The sequence below is a fragment of the Etheostoma cragini genome, chromosome 6 (genome assembly GCF_013103735.1).
Source record: "Etheostoma cragini isolate CJK2018 chromosome 6, CSU_Ecrag_1.0, whole genome shotgun sequence".
Taxonomy (NCBI): Eukaryota; Metazoa; Chordata; class Actinopteri; order Perciformes; family Percidae; genus Etheostoma; species Etheostoma cragini.
Window position 1 is genome coordinate 10,841,078 of NC_048412.1, and position 20,020 is coordinate 10,861,097.

The 20,020-nt window shown below is 39.2% G+C and overlaps 4 protein-coding genes across 11 annotated transcripts in view; 3 read left to right on the forward strand and 1 right to left on the reverse strand.

Annotated features, from left to right (window-relative positions):
• Positions 1-1,721, reverse strand: part of cobl (cordon-bleu WH2 repeat protein) — a 60,223-nt gene extending 58,502 nt beyond the window's left edge. For 6 of the 7 annotated variants that reach the window (XM_034874899.1, XM_034874897.1, XM_034874898.1 and 3 more), the window contains exons 1-2: positions 1,502-1,721; positions 1,130-1,259 (exon numbers count right to left, since the gene is read on the reverse strand). In XM_034874899.1, the coding sequence (XP_034730790.1) occupies positions 1,130-1,158 (29 nt within the window). In that variant the 5' untranslated portion in view covers positions 1,159-1,259; positions 1,502-1,721. The remainder of the gene's footprint in view (positions 1-1,129; positions 1,260-1,501) is intronic. The other variant, XM_034874896.1, reaches the window with a different exon arrangement.
• A 1,179-nt stretch (positions 1,722-2,900) lies between these two features.
• Positions 2,901-6,401, forward strand: LOC117945601 (C-C chemokine receptor type 1-like). Its single transcript, XM_034873181.1, has 4 exons — positions 2,901-3,159; positions 3,955-4,110; positions 4,260-5,175; positions 5,332-6,401. Exons 1-3 carry the CDS (start codon positions 3,153-3,155, stop codon positions 5,159-5,161), a joined length of 1,065 nt encoding a protein of 354 aa, XP_034729072.1. The 5' UTR covers positions 2,901-3,152; the 3' UTR covers positions 5,162-5,175; positions 5,332-6,401.
• Positions 6,402-9,876: 3,475 nt separating this feature from the next.
• Positions 9,877-13,987, forward strand: si:cabz01093077.1 (C-C chemokine receptor type 5). Its single transcript, XM_034873498.1, has 4 exons — positions 9,877-9,962; positions 11,362-11,504; positions 11,652-11,824; positions 13,046-13,987. Exons 1-4 carry the CDS (start codon positions 9,877-9,879, stop codon positions 13,742-13,744), a joined length of 1,101 nt encoding a protein of 366 aa, XP_034729389.1. The 3' UTR covers positions 13,745-13,987.
• Positions 13,988-14,613: 626 nt separating this feature from the next.
• cabz01093075.1 (C-C chemokine receptor type 3) lies at positions 14,614-19,979 on the forward strand. 2 transcript variants are annotated; one of them, XR_004656842.1, is made up of 4 exons: positions 14,614-14,827; positions 16,496-16,573; positions 17,007-18,252; positions 18,305-19,979. XR_004656842.1 is itself a non-coding variant. In XM_034873180.1 (3 exons), the coding sequence occupies exons 2-3, from the start codon at positions 16,506-16,508 to the stop codon at positions 18,115-18,117; spliced, it is 1,179 nt and encodes a 392-aa protein (XP_034729071.1). In that variant the 5' UTR covers positions 14,614-14,827; positions 16,496-16,505; the 3' UTR covers positions 18,118-18,294. The 2 variants fall into 2 exon arrangements, 1 of the variants encoding a protein (XP_034729071.1); XM_034873180.1 differs by lacking the exon at positions 18,305-19,979 and having other exon boundaries at positions 17,007-18,294.
• The last annotated feature ends 41 nt before the right edge of the window (positions 19,980-20,020 follow it).

Consider the following 20,020-nt stretch of genomic DNA (forward strand, 5'->3'; position numbering starts at 1 on the left):
CCCCCCCCCCCCCCCCCCCCACCAATACACACACACCTTATCTCATATTATTCAGCAATTTGATTGAAAACTGCCCACTCGACAATCTATATCTGGTCAGCTTGCAGTTTGGTCACCTGCACCTACTGCCTGACAGCATCAGCTCATACTCACTATTCAAGATGTGATTTGTGTTGTGGGTGATTTTAAAACCCTGTCTCCTCACCGCCTCCTCGAAGATCTAGAAGAAGTGGCCTATTATTTTTTTAGCCCTGTGAATCAAGTTCTGGAGCTGCGATTTTAGTTCAAGTTTAAGATTTTAAAAAACAAAAACAACCTTACATCTATGCATCACAATGCATAGATGTAATGCAATCGGAAAGGCCGGGAGCGGTTTACCTTAGACATAAAACTGCAATGAGTGTAGGCTACTAGACATTGTTCTCAACACTAGCATATGTAGGTATTCAAAACATCACTGCTGGACCATATTGTCCTCACAGCTGATGTTGTAATGTGATGAAAGGACCAGAGACACAAGCTCCAGCCACACCCAACAAAACACAATTAAAAGCACAACTAAACAGCACCTGCAGTTGCTGTTGTTGTTCCACCAGCAACAAGCCATGCCAGTTTCTCTCCTCTAGCAACCACTACTGTATGGTTTGCTCCAAAGCTGTTCATACTTTTTGTCTGTGGGTGGAAGAGAGACAGTAGGTAAACAGACCAGGCTGGTCTGGCTGCTAGAACACTCTCTCTGTACTGACCAGTTACAAATGTGTTGGTCAACTAAGTGTAGCCCAAATAATTCCACTGTAAATTGCTTTATTGAGCACTGAAACAAAAAACAGTTACAGTAACTCACAAATAAGCGTAGGCTATAAGTGTACGTATCTTAGAAAAAATTATTTTGTAAAACAACACATATCACGAGAACCCCAGAATAGACTGACGCGATGAACTGCGTGATTAATGCAAAGGACTAGCTAGCTAATGCACTGTTTACCATTTGGTCAAGACCGTTAGGTTTTCGTTCCGAAATTAAATTAGATTAAATATCTAGAAAGTTCGGTAAATTACGTAAACCGTCTGGTGAAGAATTTAAACGTCGAAGTCATTTGTTTAGGCAACTTATTTTCAAAGGACTTACCCTGCAGGCGGTTTTGAGGACTCAGTCATTGCAGTGATTAGAATATCCAACTTGAGATGATAGCGCCACTCGAGCTGGACTTCCAAAACCCGTTGCTCTTAAACTCGGTGGATATCCATTGAGCTATCACCTGCGAGTTAGCAGATTACATTTAAGTTAATTTGCTGCCGTGGGGTTTCGTAACACATCTTAACCATTAAAACAGTTTGTATTTTGTAAGAAAACAACAACTTTGTATTTTCTATTAAAGGTCCAGCAAGTGACAGTGCGCAGTGATGAGTCCAGGGTTACTTGAAGCACAGATATACCGCAAAGTCAATGCTAACTACGACACAAAATGGATAAATGTTCAGTATTTTAAGTCCAACTTACTTTAGTCAAAAATATCGCACTGCCTTATTATCATGGACTGAGTTAGCTACTTGTCAAATCCACTTGATATAATTTTCGTAGTCTCCCCGGCTGATTTGCCCTCAAGCATTGTCAAGACAACTGAATTAGTAAATTAAACATCCGGTATGGAGTTTCATAATAAGAGATCGTAAGTGAAATCAAACAAATGCAACAAAATCCCCCTCATCAGTCCTCCAACCCCCTTATTTTATATATCTATTTATATATAAGCCAAGCCTGTATACCGTACACATGCAGGATGTAAAATTATTAAGAGCACATTTACTACACTGAAGGGTTGACAGGTGCACAGGGTGCAGTTGCCAACAAGGGCCACGCCCCCTGAGAACGTCCAATTTTTTATTTAGAAGTAAATGCTAAATGATTTCCGGTCCATTGCAGTTGCGTTTGTCTACCTTGATGCAGCTCTCTCTAGCCCGCCTTCGTCAGCATATCTCACGTCAATCAAGCGCCAGCTGGGAAGCGACGGCATGAATATTCACCTTATTCTGCTCTAAATAACAGAGATGCACAAACAAAAAGTCCATTATATTTAGCTTCAGAGCTAAAAAGAAAAAAAAAGTTAAATACGCCTAAGTTAGGAGACTTTGTTGTTGTCAATTACTTGTTAATTATTATTAGTATTATTATAATCCAACGATGAGAATTAAAATCATTCTCAAGGAAGGTTTCTCCAGGCATGCTTGGTGCTTTCTTGCCGATGCAACACAACAATAGACAGTTAAAGGGAACACAACATGATTCTCCACCACAAGAGGTCACTCATAGACCACTCCACGACATTACTGCAATCTGTTATAGTGCTCTACATTGGGGATGGATGTTGGATAGCTATCGCAGAACATGCATTACTACAATGATAATTATAACAAAAAGAAGAATACAAAGAAGAAGAGAAAACAAAAGGAAAATTAAATACGTAGCCTAAAACAGGACACTGTAACACAAAATCAAGCAAGTGTAGCCCTGTCACTTAAATTGACTGGAACATGCGATCAATCCCTGATTAATGGTCAGATTCTTTTGTTATAGCATTATAAACTATGACTAAATCTTAATTATTATTATTGCTTTGATTGCAGTAAATATGTCTAAGTGGTACAAAAAGGGTCTTACTTCTGACTATAATTAGTTGGTAAACCCATTCATTCATGTGCAGGCTACATTTCTTCAAATAGGCATATTTAACTCAAACTTTTGACTTTTTTAGACTACTATTTTATGTGGTAAAAATTAGATTAGAACCCTTATAAAAATTAATTTGATGAATTTGATGTAGGTGAAAGTCTGACATGCTCGGGTTACATGAGTCTGTGCTTTGTTTTGTTTTTTTGAGTTGCCAGTGTGGTGTGTTGGCTGTCTGAAGATACTGTGAACTGTGGGCCGCTGATAAGGATCTTTTCACACTTAGGGACTTACAGGAAACAACAGCTGCACTTCTGTTTCTGTGCTGTTATTAATAAGAGACCTTTGGCTTTAAGACAGTTAGTTCATCACTGTTCATTTGAGTACACTGTATCCATTAAGATCCAGAGAGAGAATTAAAGAGCCTTGAAGGGCAGCCAAAGACTACCTGTTGGGAAAAGGCATCTCTAAGATTCATCTCACCATGACAGGTGAATGCAATTTAACAACTGTACATTCTTTGCATAATGCGTAGTCAATGTATTATTGACTTATTGAAAAAAAATGTGTGCATGATCATTTGTAATGCTTAATACATTTCTGTCAGTTTTAAATATGAACGCCGTAATGCAATCTCATCATTTCCTTAGGTTACCATTTGGATTTTAAGTAAACAGTCCTGACTTTATTTTTTATTTTATTATGTCAAAATTGCTTGGAAAAACTAAGAAATATAAAATATTGGGAAATGATCAAAGTGTTCTTTATACTTTTTGTATTCGTCAAACAAACTTATTGGGAATAGTAGACTTAACAGTTCAAAGTATTTAAATCTTAAGTAACTTGATTACCATTTAAAAACTTAAAAATGTATATCTATATACAGTATAATAATAATTGTTAATGGGAATTACAACTATGATGATGGTGCAACCTCATATGAGCAACTGGACACCAGTGTTTTGTGATATGAATTTAAGTTCTTTTTCATACAATGTTTATACTATTTTGTACGCCCCTTATAGATTAATGCATCATCCTGATACATATTTCCTTGAGTCATGATGATCAGCAGGGGGCATAATAACCTCCATTATCAATTGACTTTGATGGTTTATTCACTTAAATGACCATTCACTAAAAATACCTCCACTAACGAGATGTGTTTACATGCAACCTAGTCCTTTATATGTACAGTAGGCTATAATATTTCCTAATATGCAAGAATTATTTCTAAAATAAGGTTAGATGCTGTAAATGTTGAAATTATAATGTTCTGTCCACAGATAAAGGAGAAATTGGAAGCACAACTGTAGATTATGCATATTATTATGACAACTCTACAGAAAACTTTGGTCCTTGCAGTAACGCCGATTTGAAGGATTTTGTCAAGGTGTTTCTGCCAACTCTCTATAGCTTGGTTTTCATCCACGGCTTCCTAGGTATGTATGTGTGTGTGTGTGTGTGTGTGTGTGAATGAGAGAGAGAGCGTCTGTAGGTTAAAGGAGACCATTACTTTACATAAGATGCTCAGTAATACCGTTATTATTATTATTATGATAATAACATGTAATTTCCTCCATCTCTCAAGGCAATGGCCTAGTGGTGTGTGTCCTGGTGAAGCATCGCAACCAGACCAACTTGACAGACATCTGCCTCTTCAACCTGGCTCTCTCCGACCTCCTCTTTGTCTTCACGCTGCCTTTCTACTCCCACTACTCTGTGGTCGGACAATGGACTTTTGGAGACTTTATGTGCCGTTTCACTTCTGGCTCCCATAACACTGGGTTCTTCAGCAGCATCTTCTTCATGGTTGTCATGACGCTGGACCGCTACGTGGTCATCATGCACACTAATAAGGTGGTCCGCTATCGCACTGTGAGTTTAGGCATCGCTATGACGGTGTCCGTCTGGGTGCTGAGCTTGTGTGTCTCTCTACCGGTTATTATCTTCACAAAAGTGACGAATGATTCTCAAGAGCAGGCTTGTAGATATACCCCAAACGAAGCCTGGAGCAGTTATCACACCTTGACGATTAATATATTGGGTCTTGTGATTCCCTTGCTGGTGATGATAGTTTGCTACTCCAGGATCATCCCCATACTGGTGAACATGAGGAGTGCAAAGAAGCACCGCGTCATCAAGCTGATTGTCTCTATAGTGATTGTCTTTTTCATGTTCTGGGCCCCTTATAACATTTCCATTTTCTTGGAGTTTCTGAAATCTAAAGATGTATTGCCGATCAGTTGTGAGATGGAATCAAATTTAAGGCTGTCACTAACAGTGACTGAGACCTTTGCTTACACTCACTGCTGCCTGAACCCCATCATATACGCCTTTGTGGGACAAAAGTTCATGAAACGAGCCTTGCAGCTGTTGAGGAAATGGGTGCCTGGGATTCTCCTTCCCTCCACCAGAGATCTGTCTGATAGCTCATACAGGAAAAGCTCAAACATGTCCAGGTCCTCTGTCACCTCTAATCTCATCATGTAGGACGTGGAGGGCAGATAATGTTGTACATATCATGCTTTATGGACATTACCTGCAGAGTTGACCTGTTTGATCTGGGAAGTCTTGTTATTACTGCTACCATTGCCGTGCATGTTATCCTTGTACATGTTGAGTGATTTGTTTGAGAGACTTGTGATTATGTTGATATGCAGATTATGTTGTACATATCATGCTTTATGGACATCACCTGCAGAGTTGACCTGTTTGATCTGGGAAGTCTTGTTATTACTGCTACCATTGCCGTGCATGTTATCCTTGTACATGTTGAGTGATTTGTTTGGCCACTTCCAGTTTATACATATGACAGTGTTTTTCATCAGCATTGTCTCAAAGTGCTTGTCCCTGTACATATTATCTTTAGTCCTTTTTGATTTGACCTGCTATTTGAAACTGCACTGGAGTATTTGGTTTGGAACATAAGATGTCAGATGTAATTAGGTGTGGTCGGAGGAGCCTCGTTATCTTCTATATGATCTCAGGTATTTTACAAATGCTATGCAGTGTCACTGCTGTTCCTGCTGAATGTTGACGGAAATCACAAGTCTCTTGTTTGTAACAGCCTGTAACCACAACGTTTGTGTATCTATGCCAGATGTGTTTAAAACGTTCTCACATTAGTTGATGAGCCTGCAAGATAAAGAAAAATATTTATACGGTATGGGAAAGCTATAGCTTTTGATATGATATAGGGTATACTAACTAAGAGAAACAAAGTATTATTTTACAACATGGAATTTATTCTGTTTTCACATTCCATTTGGAAAAAGTTTTTCATTCAAATGTTCGATGATGAATCAAAACCACAAAGTGAAACTAACATAGATATGTAGGGTTAGGGCTAGGTAGCACCTTTTTGCACATTCAAACGTCATCATCTATCATGGATTGAAATCTGTTGATGTGGAACAAAGTTTGGCTCATCATACACAACTAGAATTATTTTTAGATTTTCTTGATACAATATTAAGCTGGCATTTAGTGTTAATGGTTACAATAATACGTTCTGATACGTACTTATGTTCTTTTGTCTTGGTTATTTTACTGCCATTTAAGATGTTATTTGCACAAAATACAGTACATATATTCACATGTCAGCTTTACAGTTAATGCCCTTTAAGCTTTTATGTTCATGTTGTGATTGGTTGCTGTTGTGATTTAGTTTGCCAGTGAAGTTTATTAAAGTTTTAAATCTCTTCTCATATCCAAGAGTACCAAACAATGATAATGCTATATTGTGCTCATTTGAGATCAAAGTCAAGCAAAACAACTCTCAACGCATTTCCAAACTCCGGCTCAGTGCCGCAAAACGGTATGAACAACCCACACGGCCACTCGGAACACACACAGAGTAAAAACACCAATACTGAAATTAGAAATGTTTTCATGACATACAAGTTTTTACGTAAACAAGAAGGAATGAAAATCCTGTGTGTGTGTGTGTGTGTGTGTGTGTGGGGGGGGGGTAGTGCCAGCAGAACAGGGGCAACAAGTAAGAAACCCCTAGGTTTTTGTGAGTCTGCAATAATGTGGCTTTTCACCACTCTGCAGCTGTCACAGAGTGGTTTGAAGCACAACACAGATATATACGGTGTGGTGACGGTCTCCCCATTCCCCCTGCCTCAACCCAATAGTTTTGGTTTTCTCTGCTTGGAGGTGGAAAGTGTTTGATCACCACCCACATGACCAAATGTCGGTATTGATAGCTACGAGTTCTGGAGTCCAAAAGGACTGCCAGGGATGGGTAAGGCATTTCAGAAGGGGTTTCCCAAGGTGCATGGCAAGAGAGGACATCCAATGTGATGTTGATGAAAACTTGTCTCCTTCAAAAACTGTCTTTCTGAGCTTTCCTAACAGACACAAACACAGGTGGTGGTGCTGTGGATATGACACATGGTGTGGACAGATCCAACAGTCATGACATGCATGCTGCTCATTCTTTGTAATCAAATCTTTAATTGAAAGGGGCATGTTCACAATAATAGCAGTTGATTGATTCTGTGAAGAATTGATTCTGTGAAGAAACAGGTGACAGTTATGGCCCATATTTAATTAAGGAAGGAAGGAAGCAAATATGCATGCTGGTTATAGTGCATTTCACACTGAAATAATGCTCTGAGGAACAGCGGACTTTCATCAAAAAGTTTATGGAGAGGGGAAAACATATAAACAAGTGCAGAATATTAAAGGCTGCTCAGGAAAAATAATTTCAAATGCCTCGAAATGGCTTCCAAAGCCTGATCAACGTGGGAAAACATGGTCAACTACCGTTCAAATGGATCAACAAATCCATAATAGCAAAAGCCATAATAGCAAAAGCCATAATAGCAAAGGCTCAACCAATGATCAACTCCAGGAAAATCAAAGAAGACTTATAAAGACAGTAAAGCAAAACCCAGTAATGCAGAAGAATTGTTGGTTGACTCCATGCAACACAGATGTGAAGCAGTTCTCAGAAATAATGGCTATGCGACTAAATATTAGTGCAGTGATTCAAGGTAAAGCAAACCCTTGAGACATTTTTCAGTTCATACAGTAAATTTTTGAGTTTGTAAAGATAAATGCAAGTGCTGCTTATTTTTTTCTAACAGCGTAGTAATCCTTTTTTTCTTTTTTCTTCACTTTCTGTAAAGTTATAACACAAACTTGTATTCTAAGAATTTTGAGCATTATTCACTTTTTTAAACACATTGCTATTCATCTGAACACAACTGTATAAAGCAGTTGTAAGTCGCTTTGGATAAAAGTGTCAGCTAAATGACATGTAATGACATGTAACAGTGTTTGAAATGGACCAGGCAGAAATCCATTCCATTCTAAATGTGTGGTTAAGGTTTTGACAGCATTGTGTTTGCATTTGAACAAAGTGCTGTAAATCCACAGTGTTTTGCAGGTTGTGGTTAGAGTTTTTTGCACATGTGGCTCCAGCTGTGCCTCCTGTCGTTTGACAATCAAAAAATGTTTTACATTAAAAGTACACACTCCTTAAATTGAAATTTAAAAATCTCCTAAAAAGAAAAAACTGAGAAAAGCTCCTCATCACACCTACACCTTTCTTGCCACATATTAACATACATTTCTCAGAAACCACACTAACATCTCTGAGCAGTTTTAACACGAGGTGCGGAGGAAATGCGGAGGAAACAACAAAACCAATAGTTCACCTTACCAGAAACGAGCTCTGGAGCTGGATTTGTTACAAAAAGCGAGCATTGCAAGTTGACAGGATGACATGTAAGCTTGATGCACAGCAAAACAGCACACAAATTCAAGAGTAGTGATTTGGGAAGACATTACGGTAAGCACATTGAAATGTTTAGCTGATAATAACTAGACCTTCATCTCTGTCAAACTTATAAACACTGTGTAGAGTTGAGGATTATGTATACACATGTGTGTGTGAGTGTGTGTGTGTGTGTGTGTACAAACGTCAGCAACAGGAAGTGAGGGTCGGCATGGGTATCAAAGTGCGTGCCAAAGTTTACAGTGAGAGAAATAGGCTTAAGATGTGGTTTAAAAGAGATGACATGAATTTGATTATGGTCGGAGTAGGAGGAAGTTTGTAATATTCATAGACAGATGCATGATAATGCTACATTTAGACTGGTGATGGTTGTTGATAATGTTGCTTCTACAGTTTCTCTGACATTACTGCTCCAGAGGGAGGAAATCAAAAATGGGAAGTTAATACAAGCTAAAGCAAACACAAACATTCTTGTTATTGCTATGGTTTTCTTTCAGATTTCAATATTTGTTCTTAAAGTTCAACTTTGCAGTTGAACTTTGTTTTCAGAAGCCTTTCAGACATGAGTCACTAAATGATGATTATGTGAAAGGTTGGACTTAAAGGGCAAGAAAGTCCAGTAACATCTCTGAATTCCTTAACATTCACAAGTGCATTTTTTTCTTTTATGACTTTGAAGCTTTTAGCTGTACAAAATTTAGTCATCATGATGAACGGGGGGTGGGGGGAATGAATCTATCTACCATTTCTAGTAAAGGAGCACATGTATAGAAGAAAATAGAATCAGGAGTCAATAGATTGAAATTGTAAGTAGTTCTACATTTATTTTTTATATTTGAAAGATTTAGCCAGTTTGGCTTCAAATTGGAATAAGAAGACATTAAAGTCAATCATAAGTGAGAAATCTGGTAAGATCAGCAAATTGCCTCAAAAACATCAAGGTTTTCTCTTCACATTGATGAATATGATGAATACCTACTCTAGATGCCCATAAGGAAGTTGTTTCTCAAGCCGTCGCACCAAATGCTGGCACTTGGTAGAAATGGTTAAGTCTCTGTAAATTATAGTACAAATATAAATGAAATGAGGCATTTTTCTGCCAAACCCTTTGTTAGTTATCTATGATGTTTTGTAGACAATCTTCTAAGTGGAGAGAGCACTAAGGACAGTGAACAACAGAATTAGGTGTTTTTGGTGAGAAAAACTGAATTAACTGTTAAAAGGAAGTATAAGACTGTTGGGTGATTTTCTTGTTTTGTGTTGTTTTTACATTTAATTTGTTGATGGATTAAAGATCTGGGAGAAACACTAAATTACAATTAAGATAATATACAACTTTATTGAGCCCCAGCGGGAAATTCAGTTATTTCAGCCAGGGTGGAACTTTGCTTTGTATACCAGCCACAGTGGCGGTTGGAGTGGTTTTCAGCGCTAGTCCGTGACATTGATTTAAAAAATGTGGCAACATATCCCCGGTGTTACGAGGCCCGCTGGCGTGCCAGCAGTGGAAACTGTTGAAGGCGAAGTGAAGATGAAGAGAAGGTACTTTTTTGAATACAAGGGAATGGTTAGCCTACTAGGGTTGGGCGATGTCCCCTAAATTGGCAATTGATCAGGCATACATCCAAATTCCCTCTGTAAATAGATAGTATTACATGCTGCTGGTAGGGGCAGCACATTAAGACTTGACCTAGAGAGAGAGAGAGAGAGAGAGAAAGAGAGAGAGAGAGAGAGAGAGAGAGAGAGACTGTATCCCTATAAATAGATCGACCCAGTTGTCAATTTAGGGTTAGCGTGTGTCTGACAGGGTGGGGGGACGTGGCATCACGATTGTCAACCATCACGATGGACGATGATATGATATCGTCCATTGGCACAACCCTATAGCCTACCTTAGAGACAACCAGTCCATGCACTGTACTTACTGTCGACCTACTCGTCTTCAGAAAATGCAAACAGTTTGTTTTTTAGAGGAACAACTAACCTTAAATTAGAGGCAATAAAAGACCACAAGTCATCCAGGTCTCATATCAAGTGCACTGCCATACAGCTGGCAAAGATGAGACCCCAGGAGCAGAGTGTGGCAATAAAGGCACATTTTTTTCCACATCAGTTGTGATTTGCTTATATTAATAAAAAATGAATTAATAGTACAGAATAATGTGCTAAAGCAATTTAAAATATGCTAGTTCACTTTTTATCATTTGAATTCTGGAAAAAGTATCTGGTAAAAAATATAAGTGGCTGGTAAAATCGGGCATGGTGTGGTGGTGGGCAAATTTTTTTATTTCCCACCCTAGTTGCAGGAAATTACACATATCCCTGAATACATCAGTTGTGTTAGGTTTGAACAACAGCTTGGGCTTGTTACATTGGAAGGACAGATCAACTCAATGCCTTACATGAAATGACAGAAAGTGTCATTTTAGGGGGACTAATGGCCACCAGACTAGAGCTAGTGTAGACTTGTGATTGCCTTGGTTTAATACTAACATGAGTAATTTTTCATTTAGGTTGGTAGATAAACTGGAATAACCCACTTTCTCTGACACACACACACACCACACACACGCACACAGACACGTACACACACAGACACACACACACACACACACACACACACACACACACACACACACAAACACACACTTAAAAAGGTCAAATTGTAGCCCAATAGAAATTTCTGAGTATGATTATTCTTATTGTAACATGTATGTCTATTCTATGATTTATTTTATGCATTGATTTTGAATTTATTGATGTTTATTTGAGTAAGAATTGAATTGTTTTGTTGACAGTATGATGCCATCTAGACACACAGATTTTTATATCTGTTCTCGCTTTACACAAAGGACCACAAAAGGTGTTTGCCTTTATTGGGTGAGTCTAGATATTTTATCCTTAAGTTAAAGCCTGTATGTTCTGTTTCTCCTTACACCAGCAGAATGAACGTATCCGTGAACGACATGTACTACAACTTGGATTATAATGACACCTGCGATCAGGATCCTTGTTCAGGGCTTTCCAATGGATCCACGGTCTTGTCCGTACTTTACTACGTGCTGTTTGGTCTAAGTATGTTAGGTATGTTTAAAAAGGAATGACTCATTGCACATTTGCATTCAATGCATTTAGCTGAAACTGATACAAGCAAAAGTAAGATATGTGATACTGTGTGATATTGTTATCAGAAATAATAAGTAAGACTAATCATTTGAATTGATTTGACAGGCAACACCACCGTTCTCTGGGTTCTCCTCCGGTACATAAAGCTGAAGTCTATGGCGGACATATGCCTCCTCAACCTGGCCCTGTCGGACCTCATACTGGCTGTATCACTGCCCCTCTGGGCCTACAATTCCCAGAATCTTGTATCATGCAAACTTATGACAGGAGTCTATCAGGTGGGGCGTTTTGTCTTTTCTTTATAATTTGTGTTTATAATATAAGGCTGACTTTGTTTTTGTTTTCTTAAGCATGAGAAATTTGGGTCAGATGTGTTGTTTTGTGTGTGTGTGTGTGTGTGTGTGTGTGTGTCTGTGCCTGTGTCTGTGTGTGTGAAAAATGCTGTGTAATGAAGTCCCTCCTGGATTTTGCATTGTTGCGATCACACAAATTCAACCAATCACAGTAACTTTGGTGTGACTCAAAATTTTGACCACAACCTTTTTGGAAATTTAACCTAATAGTGGAGTTTCCCACGACTTCAACCAATCCCAGTAGTCCCCCGTGCCCGACTTTTTATCAGTATGTGACTCTGAGAGCCAATGACCAAGCGGGAGTGAGAACAGGAGTTAATGACACACGTACGTGGCCAAATTAATTTCCTTGTTTAATGAGACGTGTGTGACTTGAACATCTCACATTTACCATTAGAACAAACAGCAAAAGACCGTGCAAACCATGTCAGACTGTCCTGCCAACATGTGTACATTTTAACATCAATGTACACTGTAGCAATGTTTAACTCTGATGTCACTGAAGCGGCTGCTGTTTCAATCCTGTCGGCTCACTGCAGCGGGCGGGGCCACTCAGTCCCCCCCGCAACTGACATGCACAGACACACAAACACACACGGTGGATAAAGGAAAAAACAAAATGAGACGTACAGGTTGTCCTAAATTAAGGACAGCTACACTCAATTTTCTAAGTGCAATAATTAGTTAAAGTCTAATAAGTATTTTATTAAACCGTATGTGTGTCCCAGGCCAGGATAGTTAACAAGGATAAAATCAACAAGCCACTGACAGACATGTTCAAATTTGATTCCTTTAATAAAGAATTATTATTCGTCTTAAATCCAGCAGCCATTTTTATATTATACCAACATTTGCAGCATCCTTAGCATTTTTTGTAAGGTTACTAGGAATACTCAGCCTAGAGTTATTTTATTCTATTCAAAAAAGTAAAAAGAAAACTTTTTTTGCAACTCCAGCAACATCATTGCAACAAACGAACAAAAGACATTGCGACTTTTTCTACAAAAGCTCCCGCAACATCATGCATTTTTGGCCGCAACAATCTGAAATCATAATATCATAATGTCAGGTAATGTCAGCCAAACCTCATTGAGGCCAGAAAAAGCCTGATTCTGACTTTGCTTCCCCCTCTGCTCATCTGAACAGTTGGGTTTCTACAGTGGGATGTTGTTTGTGACCCTAATGAGTGTGGACCGCTACCTGGCCATTGTCCACGCCGTTGCAGCCATGCGAGCCAGGACACTTCGCTATGGAATCATAGCCAGCATCACTATCTGGGTTCTATCGGTCATCATGGCTATCCCTGGGGTGATCTTTGCCTCCTTGGAGATAGATGAAGATGACTGCTACCAGTGCCATCCACATTATCCAGAGGACAAGCAGCGGTTTTGGAAGATGCTGCGAAACTTCAACGAGAACACTGTGGGCCTTTTTGTGGGTCTCCCTATCATGATTTTCTGCTATGTGAAAATCCTTTTTGTGCTGTCCAGGTCCAGGAACTCCAAAAAGAACAGAGCTGTAAAGCTGATATTCATAATAGTGTGTGTGTTTGTTGTGTGCTGGGTCCCCTACAATGTCACAGTTTTCCTTCAGACAATGCAGCTGTTCCTGGACACCCTAGACACCTGCCAGGCTTCAAACTATATCAACTCTGCCATAGGCTTTGCAGAGATGATTGCACTGTCTCACTGCTGTGTAAATCCACTCATCTATGCATTCGCAGGTGAAAAGTTTAGGAAGAACCTGGGCTATGTGCTGACTAGGTACTTCCACCAGAGCAGAGGGACTTTCAGCCACAGAGACACCACAGACACTTCCAACACACCTGTAAAATCTGATTATTAAGAATGATTAACACATCTTGCTACACAGACGGCAATGTTTGTTGTGTATGTGTGTGTGTGCGTGTGCGTGTGCGTGTGTGTGTGTTTTCTAAAAGCTTTAGAATGATACTATGGACTACTATTTCCAGTTTGAACAAGGGAATGCTTTAAAGTCTATGGAATCTTATTAACACATTCTTCATATCATGTAGTTCAAAGTATATTTAAAACTTGTCAAAATATATATGGTTTTTATCAAATAAAGAAAGTACACTTGATTGCCGTTTTCTTTTTATAGTAAGTGAGAAAAACAGTTTCAGGCCATTGATCTGTAAGTTTATACTGTCTGGCGAGCATACACACCATAAATATTTTTTACACAGTCATTCTTGGCAGTTTGTAAGTATTTGACAAGAAGTGTGCAGAGCAGAATCCCTGTGTAATAACAAAAATATATTTGACTAACAAGCCAGTGCATGGTCACCGGGCCCTGCAATTTCACTACTGACAATCAAAATAATGCATAAACGTGTTAAGATCTGGAAAAGGTGATAGTCACATCTCAACTTGCACTTTAGATATTACAATGTTTTCCTCCAAAGAGAAAGTAATTTGCTTTCTAAACACTGTGCTGTTTTGATACAACTGAACTGACTGCAGTGAGGGCTGTCACTTCTGCAATGCACAAAAGCATAACCATGCACACAAGAACTCTGCAAGCCTCCATCTGTGTGTGCTTTCAGGTCTGGTCCGAGTCACATTGCATCTTTTGAATCTTGCATATGTGGACTTGTGGTTGTCTGTATATAATCCGCAGACGCTGTGGTCTCTAAAATGAACGCTTGGAAGTCATTTGCAAGAAGTAAAAACCATACATCTCACATGCTAGCCCACAAGCCCACCTAAAACTTGGGTAGGGGTAGGTGCATTTTGCACTCGTTACACTTTATCTTTCGTGGTATGCAAACCAATTTTCATTTCTCGTACACAATGCAAAATGAGCTTGTGTGCATTGCTGATGACTTATTTGATCTAGCCGTCTACATCAGCATCTTGTGATCCAGAAGAACTACAACTATTTATCAGCTATTATCAACGCTGGCAGGTAAAGATTGTCTGTTTTTACATTAACATGCTTTATGTAAGCTATTTTATATAAAAAGCTCAACAGGTGTTGAAATTATTTAATCACAACTGAGCCTAATTTAACTGTAACTCACAGATAACTCATTCTAGACATGGGGTCATTATTAGTCCAGCTATAACATTAGTTGTGGCTATTAGGTTTATAACACAATAAATTTCAATTTTAATTCAATGTGCAATAGGCTTAGACTTTACCTGACTTTATCCTACTAATGGCTTTTAAAGACAGTGAAGCTATATTAAGTCTGCTTTTTAAAAAGGAAGTCAATAAGAGAAACGGAAGAATAATTACTTTCAGTTAAGTTTTCATATAACTTCCAGTCTCAGGACATTTCCCTCTATGTCCTGTATGGGTCCCTGAGAGAGGAAATTTGGTAGCATTTCCTATGACGCCCGTGTCTATAATGCATTGTAAAAATACTTACAATGCATTTTAATCTGCTTAGCACTGTATAGTTAATTATATTCAAGAACTCATGAATATTCTTAATGCTTTAACAATAATTGATTGTTTTATAATACATTATAAAGTCTTTCACAGGGATTTGTAAGGTCATTGTGTACTATACTTACTATACCTGTACTAATCTGTTATAAAACATGATTAGTGTTATAATGCATAATAATGTGATTATAACTTACTCTCCTTAGCCATGTTTAATACATTTTATATATATGGGCATCATAAAAATTGTTACAGGAATTTTCATCCTACTGCATCTTTGATCTGTTCAAAACTGCTGTTTAGAAAAGATGCATTGATGATGGTCATCAGTCAATTCTATTATTGACGTTAGAAACAGGAGGCTAATTTACGAGGGTGCTATTTATGTATAAGCTAATAATGCGCATCTGTTCATGTGCGCTGCAAGAGTTGTTTCTGTTTATGGAATGTGTTATTCAGTGCAAATATAACCCAGAATATAGTTTAATCTCAGTAATGATGTAATTACTGTCGCTCTGTTAAAGGCAAACGTTCCTCTGTACTGTCGTTATACAGATCACGGATAAATTGTAATGTTATACTGACTATTTGCAGAGGGCATTTAAATGTATCCCTGATCAACTGCCAATTTAGGGGACATCGCCCAACCTTAGTAGGCTAACCAATCCCCCGTTTTCCCTTCGCCTCTTATTCGAAAAAGTACCGTCTCTTTTTCTTTACTTCGCACTCAACAGTTGCTACTGCTGGCTCGGCAGCGGGCCTCCTTACACCGGGATATGTTGGCAAATTTTTTAAACCAATGTCACGGACTAGCGCTGAAACCCACTCCACCCGCCACTGTGGCTGGTATACAAGGCAAAGTCACCCGCCACTTTGAAAAAGTACCCGCCAGTGGCTGGTGGTGGGTGCTAATATCCCACCCTGCCTATAATCACCCTGACACTTGTAACAAAACTTGAGAGTGTTACCTTTCCAAATATGTCAAGCATACCCCAGAGTGTCAAAGTATATGGGAGCTGTACCACTTTTAATTTGGGTATGCCGTTTAGACCAAAAAAGCATGGAATTTCAGCCGTTTCATAACAGGGGTGGACTGTGTTTGAATTTGTTAAGAAATCTGATCTGTGTGGCTCTAATGTTTTTCTCTTCAGAAAGTAGGTCATGTTTTTTTTCTTTTTCCAGGAAGCTCGCCATGTCTACAACCATCCCTGCTGTTGTTACTTTTGGTGGAATGGATAAGAATCCCGAAGACTTACCAAGGTGAGATTAAACCTACAGTTTACACACATACCACTTTATTTTGTTCTTTAATGCATAAATCACTTTGTCATGAACTCTATGTGGCTTCTTTTCCAGTCTGTGCCTCCCTAGCTTCCACTCTTGCACTGTACTTTTAGTGTAGTATCATACTTTTTACAAGCAATAAGCTAAGCATCTCAGTTTCAATCTAGTAGTTTATTTCTAATATGTATTTTGCCCTACCATCTAAATTTTCTGACATGCATTTCTGAATTGGGTTGCAAGAACTAAACTACATTATTCTCATTGCTTTTATTTAACATTCCAGCTTATCTTACTTCCTCCCAATAGCTATGTCAAGCAAGATTGTCAATAAACTTACCTAAAATAATTGAAACATCCTAATCATTCATTTCCCCTTGCTGATTTTGTTCCTCTGTCTGTTTCTTACCAGCTCTCCTCCAACACCCTTCACCAATATCGTCACTGTAAGCCTCCCAGAATACTACAGTTACTATGAATACCCAGAGGGTGACTTCGGGAGGTGTGTGTATGAGCGTTATGGGGCCAATTTTATTCCCACACTCTATGCCATTTTCTCCCTCCTGGGCCTTCTGGGTAACTCTTTGGTCCTCTGGGTCATTACTTGTGGCGTGCGACTCCGCAGCATGACCGACGTGTGCCTCCTAAACTTGGCTATTGCTGACCTTCTCTTGGTGTGTTCCCTTCCCTTCCTAGCCCACCAAGCCTGGGACCAGTGGCTGTTTGGGGATGCTATGTGCAAAGCGGTCCTTGGTATTTATAATATTGTTTTTTACTGTGGGATCTTTTTCATCACTCTAATGAGCATAGACCGGTATTTGGCTATAGTACATGCCATTTACGCCATGAGAGTACGGACAAGGTCCTTTGGAATAATCGCAGCGGCTGTTACATGGTTGGCTGGATTTTTGTCTTCTTTCCCTGAAATTATATTCCTCAAAGAGCAGCCTCGTGTGAATGTTAATGGGACTCAGTTTTTCTGCTACCCTGTATATCCCACAGCAACTTCGAATGGCAACACCACTTCATCCAACTCTCACATCTGGAGCATCTTCAGCCATTTTAAAATGAACATTTTGGGTTTATTTGTCCCGGTTGTCATCATGGGTTTCTGCTACTCACAGATTGTCCGGAGGCTGCTGCACAGCCAGTCATCCAAGAAACAAGCGATCCGTTTAGTTCTTATAGTAGTAGTTGTTTTCTTCTGCTGCTGGATCCCCTACAACGTTGCATCCTTCTTCAAAGCACTGGAGCTATTGCACATCTATACAGAATGTGAAAGCAGCAAAGCCATCAGATTGGCTTTACAAGTCACTGAGGCCATTGCCTACTCTCACAGCTGCCTCAACCCCATCCTGTATGTGTTTGTTGGAGAGAAGTTCAGGAGGCACCTGCTAAGATTGATAAACAAGTCTCCCTGCAGGCTGTGCCAGATGATCAAAGTCTGCCTACCCCAGGACAGAATCAATGGGTCAGTCTACTCACAGACCACCAGCTTGGACGAGAGGAGCACTACTGTGTAAAGTGTGTTCCACAGACTGTATAAAGGTGGGTTGTTGGGTGTGTTTCTATATTTCTGTCTGTGTGGTCATCTGCACAATGAGGGCGTTTCTTGTGGTAATTCTCACTTCTTATGGGCTATTTTAGGACTTTAGTTTGTCTTTCACTCACAATTGGCTTTAGGTTGATTTTGAGTTTTGGAAATGTAAGAATATGACAAAATACAGTGTGACAATGTGTCAGCTTGAGAGACACGTGATTTTGTAATAGAGTAACATGCAAACACAGTTTACCTGAGTGTAAAGGTACATGTCTTTATGCTTGTATAAGTGCTATTGACCAAATAAGTAAGGTTCCGGATATGCAAGATCTTTAACAGAGTTGATGAAGCAAATTGCATCTGCAATTTTAAAGTAGGTGAGGAACTTTCCTGAAATAAATTTGGTCTTCTTTGTTTTAGAAAGAGACAAACTCATGCCGACCAGTTCCAGGCAAACACCATTAAGAAAAGTGCAACAAATAGGTACATATAGCTAATAGCTAAAGAAAATAGCAAAACATTTGCACAGCAAAAGGTGCCCAGTGCAGCTGGAAACCAAAGTATTGCAAGTTTCAAAGCATCTGTAACAGCAAATTTGCACCTCACCTCAACCTAGAGAAAACCACAACATGAAACAAAGAGGAAGTATATGTTGTCAGTTTAATCTTTGCAGTCTCTTTGCAAAAATTAGCATAGTGCTCAAATGTCAAATTTTGGAAATATCTCTGCAAAATTTCTAGTTAATTTTAATCAGCATGTCACAAAAACAGGCAATTTTCAAATCATTATACTCTAAATTCTATCATGCAGACTGACTAGCCAAGTGGATAATATGCATGCCATATCCTAATTGCACCATCCTCGGTTTGATTCAAGTTGGGCACCTTTGTTAAACATCACCCCACCTCAAGGCACTTCCTTAATGTAACCCACATAATGGCAAAATGCAAAAACATATTCGGCGCCTGGATAGTCCGGTTGCGGGCGCCCTTATATAGAGGGCATTTATGACTCCTCAACGCAGCGAGCCCAGGTTTGACTCCGGCCTGCGGCCCTTTGCTGTAGGTCATTCCCCCTTTCTCTCCCCTTTCATGTCTGCTATGTCCTATTAAAATAAAGGCTTAAAATGCCCCAGAAAAAAATCTAAAAAATAAATAAATAAATAAACATGTATATATTTCTTGAAATAAAAACTCCAAGACAGCCAAGACATGCAACTGTTTTCACACCCTAAGGTCTAACCTTCAGTAATAAACTGACTTTGACGTATGAAATTGGTGAAGTGCCCCTTTAAAAGTACACATTCTCATAAATGACAGTCGTATTCTGGTCAAGAATCCACCTGAAATTATGGAGTGGTCCCTAAATGCTAGTGCTGTCAGTAAAGCAAATCATATTTCCCAGGTGGGGCAGTTTCAACATTTTCTCCGGCTGAATATAGAAATGCAAAAATTAATCAATTAGTTAATTAATCAACAATGAAAATAATTGCAGCCATTGCTGAATTACATCATGCAATATTTCCAGTATTTTGCACTTTTATTTATTTATTCAGGGGGAGTATACTGAGAGCAATGCTCCACTGATCATATTTACACAGTTACACATTCACACCAGGCAGCCACCCAGTACAACAACAGTCTGATCAGCTGAAGCAGTTGGGGTTAAGGGACTTGCTCAAGGGCACGTCAGTGGTGGTAATGAGTGCTGACTTCCACTCTCCCCTCCCAGATCTTATCCTACCATTTATAGTATTATCAAGGGTTTCATGGTGTCTTAACTAGGGCTGTAACGATATTCACTATCAAAGTGAATTTGCAACCCTCAGATCTGCAAACCTGTGTCACGGATTGACAAAGCAGAATCGCGCCCCCCCCCCCCCCCCC